Genomic DNA, 12,306 nt, shown 5'->3' on the forward strand with positions numbered 1-12,306 from the left:
CTACTACAAATAAAATGGTATCTTTGGATGGTGAAATGATTGTGAAAAGCAATAGTTTTAAGTACCTAGGATCGGTATTACAGAGTAATGGAGAAATAGATGGAGATGCATGCAGTAGAATTAGGGCTGGATGGATGAAGTGGAAAGAAGCGAGTGGTGTGTTGTGTGACAGAAAAATTCCAATGAAACTGAAGGGAACATTCTATAAAACAGCCATAAGACCGGCTATGATGTACGGAACTGAATGTTGGGCAGTGAAAAAGAAAGAGGAACAACGAATGCATGTGGCGGAAATGAGAATGCTTAGATGGATGAGTGGAGTGACAAAGAAGGATAAAATTAGAAATGAGTATATTAGGGGAAGTCTAGGTGTGGCACCAATTGATGCCAAAATGAGAGAGCATAGGTTAAGATGGTTTGGTCATGTTCAACGGCGAGACGTTAATCACCCAATACGAAGAATAGCTGAAGTGCAGATTCCTGGAAGTAGTAGGAGAGGAAGACCAAAGAAGACCTGGGGGGAGACGATAAGGCAGGACATGTTGGTAAAGGGGATTAACATTGATATGACCCAAGATAGAATTGTGTGGAGAAATGTAATTAGGGAAGCCGACCCCGCATAGGGATAAGGCAAAGAGAATGATGATGATTCTACCAACGTATGCCTTTAGCGACCTCTAACGATGACAGTTTTGATTTGGTTCAGTCTTCTTACAAACCCTCTTTGATAACGTGATAGAAACACGTGTCAGAGTATGGTAGGAGACGGATTGAATCAAAACGAAACCGTCTATTTTTATTTGGTGTCACGCTATACTCGGTGCAGGGTACATAAAGATAGAGGTTTAGATGGGCAAACTGCTAAGACTTTAGTGGAATAGATTCCTAGCATCGTCAGATGGCATGGATATGGCTTAGGTTCACAGTTTACTTTAATCGTCATCGACACAAAAACATTATACTTTAAGAACCAGTCTTTTTAAGTACTATTTTGTTCTTACTTTAAAATAATTAACAATTTGTATCTATTTAGGGTAAAGAAAAGCACCAACTGGAACAGGAAGTAGCCGAAATGCAGTCCCAAATTGATTCCCTAAAACTGAATTTGGATACTCGTTCTAATGAAATTGTGATGAAAGATGAAAAAATTCAATTAATGGAAAGGGATTTACATTCGTTGGTAAGTAATTAAAATTATAGACGTATTTAATAATCAAACAGAGATGATGATATAGTAGTGTCGGTTTTTGCTCTTTTATGTTAATTGTAGACATGTTTCCTTCTTAGGGTCATAGGTTTTTTTATGTCTTCAATGTTTTCATCTATTTTCAGGTTCCTTGCACTTACTTTCTTTACCTCTCTTTATTGGTCCAATTCTCTTTAAGGGCACCCGAAATCCCGTCACCTATCTCTGTCTGTAACCAAAGCACTTACATACCTAATTTTTATTTTATTTTGAAACTGGATGTATTGTTTAGTTTGGCGTAGGTTTTTGTAAAGTTGGAGTGAAAAAAACATTTATTTTAAAAAATTTTAAAATACTTTTACAAAAAAAACCCAAAAATGTTTAGATTTTATTTTTTATTTTACTTGTTTTGTACATTTTTCAATAAAACTTTATCAGTAACTTATATTATCTATATACATACAACTACTATAAAAATTTGGACCTGTCATCATCTAAGGATCCAGAGATATTTGACATCAAAAGTTAAAAAACCTAGTACCTATTCGGGAAATCGCAAAAACATAAACACTGGGCTATAACCCGGATGTACTTTGAGCTTAAATTGGCGGTATTCCATACCCCCAGAGACCCTCCAGTAGTTGTAACACCCTTACGGCCGGTTTCACAAAGTAAAGTTAACTTGTGGTTAAGAGATAACCAGAGGTTCCCCCATTATAATATATTGGGGTAACCTCTGGTTGTGAAACCGGCCGTTAGGATCATCCTGGTTACGCCGTTGACCAGTACACGGTAAGTTAAGTGCAGATGTTCAAAAAACAAATAATTGTATAACCATGGATATTTTCTACTATAATGTGTTATAATACCGTTGGAAAGAGAAGATTTCAGAGAATAATTTTCAATCATAACCCAAAAAAACTTAAAAAATTCAATTTTTGGACTTTGGCTGCCCTTAAAATATTGTCGTATTGTCTAAATATTGTCGTATTTGGTGACACCTACGTTTCACTTTTTATCTGCTTCATGAAAATGTTATTTCTTATAATTAAAATAAACGAAAAATGTTTTTCAGAAAGAAAGATGTACAGAAGCTGAGCATAGCTGTGGTCAAGTCGTTAAGATGCAAGAAGAAATCGATATTCTACAGGGAGCACTCAGGGACATCGCTCATGCTTTGATACAAGACGCTGAAAACAAAGACATCGAAATGCTACAAGCTACACACCTCCATCTTAGCGCTGGAACACCTCTACCTCAAAAGTACGTAGAATATTGTTAGTATTCTTTATAATCACTTTTATTGAATTGCAAACTCTACCTGAATGACAGAACTATTCAAAAACTCAATTACTACCACTTCCTACTACTTCTTCTACTACACTTTTCACCTTCTTAAGACAATTCTTGATATAATTAAGCATAAATATGAAGAAATAATGGGAAACATAGAATTCGGTTTCAAGGAAGGATTGACAACAAGGGAAGCTTTGATCTCAATGCTAACATTACTTCAACGATCATGGGAAATGCAGAAACCAATTTACGTCTGTTTTATAGATTTTGAGAAGGCGTTTGATAGGGTTCAACATGATAGGTTGTTTGAATCAAGAAGCTTCTATTCTAGTAGACGGCAAAGAAACAGAAAAAAATTGCATTCAAAGAGGTGTCAGACAGGGTTGTGTGTTACCCCAACTTTGTTGAACGTTTACTCAGAAATAATATTTAACGAAGCCTTGGAAGGGCAATGTAGAGTTCGAATTGGGGGAGAAACTATTAGCATCAGATATGCAGATGACACAGCAATCATGGCTGAAAGTATCGAAGATCTTCAATTCCTTTTATATCGAGTCACTAGAAAATGCTCCAATAACGGACTTAGCATACATACCTACAACAAAGACAAAGTTATTTTTGTGGTTAATGAACAAGACGTCGGCTCTATGCAACTATGTCGGCTCTATGCAACTAATTGTCAGTAATGAACCGATAACAAAATTTAACCATTTTAAATACCTAGGATGTTGGATAAACGAAACACTAAATCCAGATGAAGAAATTAAAACTCGTAAGAAATTGCAAGAGGAGCATTTATGAATTCATCTGAACTAAATATGAGCTCAGATATCTATTCTGAACAATTCTCAGCTGAACTTATAACTAAGAATCAAGTTGCTAAAATGTTATGTGTATCCTGTATTACTATATGGATTTGAAACCTGGATCATGAAAGTTAATATGATGAACAAATTAGAATGTCTATTATCACTATTAGATACCTATTGTCATTAGAATGCCTTCGAGATGTCATTGTCCATATATCATTGTTTATATATCTCCCTATATAAACAATGGTAGAATGCTCAGAATAGCATTGGTTCAGCTCATTTCAAACAGGGAAGTTTTAAAGAGAGTAAGAGTAAGATGATAAAAAGAGAAAACTTGAATATCTAGGCTAGGGCATATAATGAGAGGTAGCAGATACTGGATATTGCAGTTAATACTCAACGGAAAGATCGATTGAAAAAGAGGAAAGAGGAAAAAGAGGAACCTTCGTCAATTGACTGGTTTATCAGCAGATGAATTGTTACATGCCGCGCAAGATCAAGAACGATATCGGAAAATTGTCGTGTAAGCTACCCACGCCTAAAATTTGAGCCCGGTACTCAAAGAAGAAGACCACTTCCTGTTTATATACATTTTCTGACGTTCCAAACCTTAGGAGACATTTCGGGAACATTCTAGATTTTTAATAATTCTTCTTTTTCTTCAAGAGACTTTTTCTATATAGAATATACCTTGCGGAACTGTCGCAATAATATAATTATATCACAGTAGTATTATGGTTTGTTTTTAAACCAAGAGGAGTAAACTAAAAAGACAGATTCACACCCAAGAAAGTCACTAAAAAAATCAAAAAATCCTTCTTCTTTTTTTGTTGATCATATCGACGCTTCGACAGTAATCCATACATATTATATTATACTAATACGCCACTAAGAGTTCTACAAACAACTGTTTTTATATAAAAGTAGACTAAAAATCTAAAAATTAAAAGATTAATGCAGAAAAAACAAAAAATCGTCAATATAACTTAATTAACCTATGAAATGCCAGTAGTGTCGAAATTTCATAAATGTCATTAGTGTCAAAATTTTGTAACAATGGGGTAAACTTGTCTGAGGTTGGACCAATTACAAGCAAGCATTTACGGCGCGGTAAATTTGAATTACTTCTCCTGGTTTAAAAACAGACCATAGTAAAGTATTAGTAAAAAATAAAACATTTATAGATCACCGAAAAGGTCGGCTCGCAGTATGACATCTCCAGCAGCGTTTGCTGAGAGTACGATATCAGCTGTACAAGCCGCTCTTCATAAATATCAATCATTCATTCATGAACTACAGGTAATCTCATCACTCATCACTAACTTTTGCATGCTGCACTTTACAGTAGAAGTACTGTTGAAGTACTTTTATATTGCACTGTAGTACTGTTGAAGTTTAGAAGTCTTAAAGTACTTTTCTTTTAAAATCCACCAGGAAAAATTTTTCCTGTAGGGAGGTATACCATTAATCACAAAAAAATTATTAAAAAAAACCTTTTATAAAAGGTATTTATTTATTAAAAACCCTCAAAAAGCCACATCTAAATCACAGAACGATTTCGATATACATAGACATCATCAGTGCTGATAAGGCAAATCACATGCTGAGCCACCAAAAATACTTGGGTAAAAACTATTTAGATGTTAACAAAATATGTTAGTTACATTCATCATCATCATTCTCTTTGCCTTATCCCTATGCGGGGTCGGCTTCCCTAATTGCATTTCTCCACACAATTCTATCTTGGGTCATATCAATATTAATCCCCTTTATCAACATGTCCTGCCTAATCGTCTTCCCCCACGTCTTCTTTGGTCTTCCTCTCCTACTCCTTCCAGGAATCTGCACTTCAGCAATTCTTCGTATTGGGTGATTAACGTCTCGACGTTAAAACCATCTCAACCTATGCTCTCTCATTTTAGCATCAATTGGTGCCACACCTAGACTTCCCCTAATATACTCATTTTTAATTTTATCCTTTTTTGTCACTTCACTCATCCATCTAAGCATTCTTATTTCCGCCACATGCATTCGTTGTTCCTCTTTCTTTTTCACTGCCCAACATTCAATTTCGTACATCATAGCCGGCCTTATGGCTGTTTTATAGAATTTTCCCTTCAACTTCATTGGAATTTTCCTGTCACACAGCACACCACTCGCTTCCTTCCACTTCATCCATCCAGCCCTAATTCTACTGCCTGTATCTCCATCTATTTCTCCATTACTCTGTAATACTGACCCCAGGTACTTAAAACTATTGCTTTTTACAATCAGTTCACCATCCAAAGATACCATTTTATTTGTAGTAACTCCATCTTTAAATGAGCATTCCAAATACTCTGTCTTTGTCCTACTAAGTTTTAAACCTTTTTCCTCGAGCGCTTGTCTCCACTGTTCCAGTTTTTGTTCTAAGTATCTTTCACTATTTCCGACTAACACTACATCATCAGCATACATTAAGCACCATGTAATGTTACCCTGTAGTTTCGCTGTTATCTCGTCCAAAACTAATGAGAATAAATTAGGACTAAGCACCTAGCCTTGGTGCAATCCTACTTTCACATGAAATTTATCAGTCTCTCCCACACCTGTCCTAACACTAGTCGTTACTCCCTCATACATATCCCTCACAATCTTTACATATTCACCAGGAACTCCTTTCTTATTGAGTGCCCACCACAGAATCTCTCGAGGAGCTCTATCATATGCTTTCTCAAGATCAATAAATACCATATGAGCGTTTGTTTCTTTACTCCTGTATTTTTCCATCAACTGCCTTATAATGATCTGCCCTGCATAAAGCCAAATTGATTCTCGGATATTTCAGTCTCTTCACGTATCCGTCTATCAATTACTCTTTCCCATATTTTCATGGTGTGGCTAAGCAGTTTTATAGCCGTGTAGTTTGTACATTGTTGTATATCTCCCTTGTTTTTGTAGACAGGTAGTAGTATACTGCTTCTCCATTCGTCTGGCATTTGTCCAACTTCCATAATTCTATTAAATAAACCTGCTAGCCACCTTGTTCCTGTCTCTCCCAATGCTCTCCATACTTCCCCAAGAATATCATCTGGTCCTACCGCTTTTCCTTTCTTTATTTTTTGAAGCGCTTGAGCCACTTCCTCGTTTGTTATTTTGGTGACCTATTGCTGTGTGATATTGCTGCTACTGTCTCCGTTGACTCCACAGGCTGTCTGTCAAATTCTTCATTTAATAAGCTGTCAAAGCACTTTCTTCATCTCTTTTTGACATCCTTTTCGTGGATTAGTATTTTATTATTTTCATCTCGGATACATCTAATCTGATTAAAATCTTTTGCTTTCTTTGCTCTCTGTTTGGCTATTATATATTACATTATTTTTAAGAAATCCAAATAATGGATAAAAATCCGTATAGATATGGCTTTTGGCATCCTACGACTCCCCACAAGGCACGTGGGTTGCTTGTTTGCAAGTATTTCTTTACATTACGTACGGTACGGGGTTGCTACTCACCGTGCGTAATGTAAAGACACACTACACTTCTAACAAGAAACCCACGTGCATATTAAGATACCAAAGGCCATAGCCATATGGATTTTTATCAGAGCCGTAACAGAGGCCCCCGCAGCATGAAGCTTGCGGAAGGCCCCAATATGTTAGGGGCCCCATCTTGTCGTCTAATATATGTAAAAATGTGTCATTGTTATATTATTTTACGCACACATACGAAACGTTTTTTAAGTAGTGCAGTATTGAAAATGAAGTTGCCCATTCGATAGATACTGTATTAATAAAATTGTAGATATATTCGCTGATAGTAGTGCACGAAGAAAGTTGTTCATCTCATAGAATAATAGGTACTATGTAATAATGTACTCATTTATTAATTTTTGTTCTATTTTATTCTATACCAATGAAGATAAGAAATATAAGTTGTCATAAACAGTGCATGAATACACTAATAGTCCAGTAAATGACCGTTTTGGAGTGTAATTATCAGCTTCATGACGTATTTGCTTGACAATTTGGATTTAGGTTCTACTTACCCTCCACTTCAAAGTTGGACTTGTGCCGTTGGTTGCTTTTTACTTGGTGGGTGAAAGTCTTGAAAAACATACATTTAAAATAAGTCCGGAAATGGATAAATTGGCTAATTATAAGCAACTTTTGTTCTATAGAGTTTCTTTATCTAGGTAATTACTTTTCAAGTTATTTGCGAGTAAAAATATTTATTTTTAGCAAAAATGTAGGTTATTAAAAAAAATGGTATACTCATGAAGTCTATCTACTCAGTGAGAGCAACGCTGTAGCTCATGAAAAATTGTTCTTATTCGGCCAATTCGAAATCGAATACTTCAACGTGAAATAACACCAAAAAATGAAAAACTTTTCGGGGAAAAGTCATTAAAACGTTTTTTAATGTTTAAAAAAAGCTTTATTTTCATTTTTATTTTTATAAAAGTTTCTAGAATCAAAACTAAGCGAGTTACGCTTAAAATAAAGTTGGCCCCTTTTTTTGGTGAAAAAAAAATCGTGAAAATCTCCCCCTATTTAGCACCCCAAATAAAATTAATCATTAGCGCTTTACCATTTACTTTGTTATATGTATTGTTTATATGATCTGTAAGTTTGACAGGTTCGAAGTTCTTATTTTTGAAAAAAATTGGTTTTATAGTAAAAAAAGTCTTTTTATTTTGGAAAAATGTGCTTTTTTCAAAATAACTTAAAAAGTATTAGTGGTACAAAAAATCTCAAAAAGAAGATCTAGGTTTTGCTTTTAAAAATATTTTGGTTTTATTTCGTTTTTCTGTAAGACAAAAAGTGGTTAAGATATGGTTGTTCAAAATTTGCATACACTCGTGATTACTGACTCGTTCAAGCCCTTTCAAAAATAAGCACTTTGAACCGGTGAAACTTACAGGTCATATAAAAAAGAGTTAAGTAATTTGTAAAGCGGTAATGATTAGTTTTATTTGGAGTGCTAAATAGGGGGAGATTTTCACTTTTTTTTTACCGAAAAATGGGTTTAACTATGTTTTCAGCTTAACTCACTTAGTTTTGAGACTAGAAACTTTTATAAAAAATAAAAATAAAATTTTTTTCACACACTCTAAAAAAGTTTTAATGAGCTTTCTATGAAAAGTGCTTCATTTTTTGGTTATTTCACGTTGAAATATTCGATTTAGAATTTGACGAATAAGAGCACCTTTTCATGAGCTACAACTTTGCTTTTACTGGGTCGATAGACTTCATTGTTTCATTTTCTAAGAAGCTAGATTTTTGAAAAGATTTTTTTTCAAATACTTACTTTTTGGGTTATTTGCGAAAAACCGCCTGAAAACGTGGTTTTTTTTAACAGTAAACATTTTCACTAATAAATAACTCGAAAAGTATTGACTTGACCACGTCGGTCGTGACACTGAAAATTACACGGTATCGCCGTATTTTACGTTCATTTACTGGGCTATAACACATATAGGTTTTAGTTACCCATGTTGCATTTAGTAAGTTTTTAAAGGGGTCCCATTTCCAACTCTGCGGAGGGGCACCGATGGAGTTTGTTACGCCACTGATTTTTATCCATCACTTGGATTTCTTAATTTATAATAATGTAACTGTAACATATTTTGTTCACATTTAAAGGGTATTTACCCATGTATTTTTGGTGGATCAGCATGTGAATTGCCTGTGTCATCACTGATGATGATCTATGTAAATCGAAAACATTCTGTGATTTAGATGTGGCCCTTTGAGGGATCTACCTGTTTTATGGAATTATACCCTGATTATGGAATATCAGGTGACTTCAATAATTGATCATCCACTGTATATGTATGACCACTTTATACTTTGTAGGTGGCAAATTAATGTAGTTGATTTTTTATCGTAAAAATTCAGAATCTCTCTTTTCATGCATTGAATTTTTCAGGTGAAGCTCCAGTCAAATAAGGAGCAACTTTTGTTAGTTCGCAAGCAATACGAAAACTCCGAAAACAGCGTGGCTGCTTTAGAGGACCGCTTAAAAGAAGTGGTGGCTCAATTAGACGCTAGCCACGCCCAGTGTTCGCAAGTGGTCCAAGACAGGGACTTGCTACACAAGAATCTAGAAGCCGTCAAGGCGGAGAAGAATCAGCTCGACAGAAACCGGATAGAACTGAACGGCTTGGTGGAGTCACTTCAGCAGGATTACGACCGGCTGCAGAAAGCTAATAACAAGATGCAGAAGGAAGTCGATAGCTTACAGGAAGAAAAAATGTTTATGCAGACCGAGATAGACCGAATGAACCAAGAAGCTGATATAAGGGAAATCAATTTGAGAGGGGAGGAAGATCGGTGTAGTAGAATGAGAGAAGAATTACTTACTGTAAGAGAAGAATTGCACAAGTTGTATCTGGCACACGATATGTTGGAAGCTCAGAAGCTCGAAGCTGACAACTTGATTGCAAGTTTGGAGAAGACAAAAGGTAATAAAATATATTCTTAGTATTTTATGTTGAGAGATATATTTAATTATTCTAATAGTTATTATAATACGTTGTTATGCTTCTTTTTCTATCCTTTAATCAAGAAAACGTGCTCCAACCTTCTTAACATATTTTCCAAAAGCCTCTCAAATGTCGCAGGAGCATTACAGAGTCCAAATGGCATAAAGTTGAATTACCACAATCCAGATCCTGTGGTGAACGCTGTCTTCTCCTTATCTACCAGGTCCATTTCTACCGGCCAATATCCAGACTTAAAGTTCAACGTAGAAAACAATTTACTTCCAGCCAATGTATCCAACGTGTCATCGATCCGAGGCAGAAGATATCTATCTTTCTTGGTAACATTGTTCAACAAGCTGTAGTCCACACAGAACCTCGTAGTTCTGTCTTTCGTCTTGACCAAAACCACCGAAGAGACCCATGGGCTCGTAGAAGGTTCTATCACCCGGTCTTTCTTGATTTCCTGCACAATCCTTTTAGCTTCCTCCCTTTTCGCATGTGATAATCTTCGAGGTGTTTGACGAATTGGCTTAGTATTACCAGTGTCAATGATATTGACAACGGTAGTTCTTCCCGCTTTTCCTAATTTCCGTACGAAGATGTTGCGATAGCGCCGAAGAAATTCCCTTAATCTCCTTTTGTCCATCTTATTTAGAGACTGGCCTGCAACGGCAACCATTTGGGAGAACTTGTCGTTGGAATTATCAGATGTTGTCGTCTGACAGATTACGGGCGTCACGGGTGCACTACTAGTATCGTTTCACTCCCCGCAGGCACAACTGTATCTTCTTTAATGGCTACTTGCACAGTGCTGTCATCACGTGGATGAAGAAATATCTTCTCGTTACCAACTTTGATTACGATATTCTTAACATCCAGTTGAAATCCATGCAAATTCATTTCGTTCATTTTTAATATAAGATCCTCTTCGATGTCAGCAACTATGGACGAACTTTTCTGTTCCCATTTCTAATTGTATCTGGATTTCTCCAAGAATGTTGGCATTTTCACCTGTGGTAGTCCACAGTTGCAATCTTGTTGGTAAAAGTTTCTTACAGCTGTTTATAACTGTCGGTCGTATACTGGTTCTGGTCGCTCCGGTATCCACCAACAATGGTGCTAATGGTGTAAATACTTTTACCATTTATTTCTCCATCTACATATACTCTATCTTCACGACATTGCAAAGAAGCTGTTAGTATGAGAGGGTCTTTGGAAAAGTTCCAGTCGAAGCTGCCCCCTAAGACCGACCCGTTCTAACTAGTTTCCTGCTGGTGAGTTTCTTGATTTTTGTCTTATCTGGGATGCTTACACTTCGTACGTGTCCCATATCACGACAATTCTAACAACTTATGGTCTTCGTTTTCTTGTATAAAATGCCCTTTATCATATTAACAATCTGGTCCAGTTTATCTTCATCTTCTTCTTCTTTCAGAATCCTAACTTTACTGTACCCGCCAGAGGCCTGCATAGCTGATTCGTATTCGAGGGCGGCGGACAAGACATCGACTAGCGTCTTGTGACGAGCTAATCGCAGTATTTTCTGCATTTCATGATCACGAAGACCATCAATAAATATTTGAACAGCCAACTTTTCCATCATGTCTTCGGGAGCTCTTGGATAAGAATATCGTACTAACCTGGCAATATCTACCTCATATTCTTGAAGAGCTTCATCTTTCTTTTGTCTTTGATTTTTAAACTGCGACTGATAGACACATTGGTCTTTTAAGAGTATTTAACCAAGCAAGCAAATTTCACTTTTATTGTCCTTCACACTTAATCATTTCTAATACTATTCCGTCTTCACCTGGAGCTTTTTTATTTTGCATAGTGCTATATTTTGCATAGTGCTATGTTTGCATATTAACTAGCGTCTTGTGACGAGCTAATCGCAGTATTCTCTGCATTTCATGATAACGAAGACCATCAATAAATATTTGAACAGCCAACTTTTCCATCATGTCTTCGGGAGCTCTTGGATAAGAATATCGTACTAACCTGGCAATATCTACCTCATATTCTTGAAGAGCTTCATCTTTCTTTTGTCTTTGATTTTTAAACTGCGACTGATAGACACATTGGTCTTTTAAGAGTATTTAACCAAGCTATGGGTACTTCACTTTTATTGTCCTTCACACTTAATCATTTCTAATACTATTCCGTCTTCACCTGGAGCTTTTTTATTTTGCATAGTGCTCATTGTCTTCCTTATTTCGTCCTCTGCTATATCTGGTATATGTTCAGGCCCAACATTGTTTAATATTTTTCGGTGTTTTTCATCTTTACCTGTTTGTTTCGTGTAATATTTGGTAGTAGTTTTCTATCATGAAGTGCTTATTTACATAATATGCTAATTTTTGTTCTAGCTGATTACGAAATCCAACTTGACAGAGCTTTAGGTGAACGTACAGATGTTCATGATTCTTTAGTAAAGAAAGAAACCATAGCAACAAATCTCGAACTAGACAAAAAGAAACTTTTAGAAGATATACGAAAAGTAAGTAAAACACTTCATGTTATAACTAACTAAATCAAAACAAACA

The 12,306-nt window shown here is 35.8% G+C and overlaps 1 protein-coding gene across 3 annotated transcripts in view; it reads left to right on the forward strand.

The window, feature by feature from the left end:
- LOC114347881 (rootletin) overlaps positions 1 to 12,306 on the forward strand; it is a 370,585-nt gene that overhangs the window by 279,503 nt on the left and 78,776 nt on the right. For all 3 annotated transcript variants that reach the window (XM_050659384.1, XM_050659370.1, XM_050659374.1), the window contains 5 exons: positions 1,034 to 1,180; positions 2,262 to 2,449; positions 4,479 to 4,593; positions 9,205 to 9,739; positions 12,130 to 12,260. In XM_050659384.1, coding sequence (XP_050515341.1) covers positions 1,034 to 1,180; positions 2,262 to 2,449; positions 4,479 to 4,593; positions 9,205 to 9,739; positions 12,130 to 12,260 — 1,116 coding nt within the window. The remainder of the gene's footprint in view (positions 1 to 1,033; positions 1,181 to 2,261; positions 2,450 to 4,478; positions 4,594 to 9,204; positions 9,740 to 12,129; positions 12,261 to 12,306) is intronic.

The sequence above is a fragment of the Diabrotica virgifera genome, chromosome 1 (assembly GCF_917563875.1).
Source record: "Diabrotica virgifera virgifera chromosome 1, PGI_DIABVI_V3a".
Lineage (NCBI taxonomy): Eukaryota > Metazoa > Arthropoda > Insecta > Coleoptera > Chrysomelidae > Diabrotica > Diabrotica virgifera.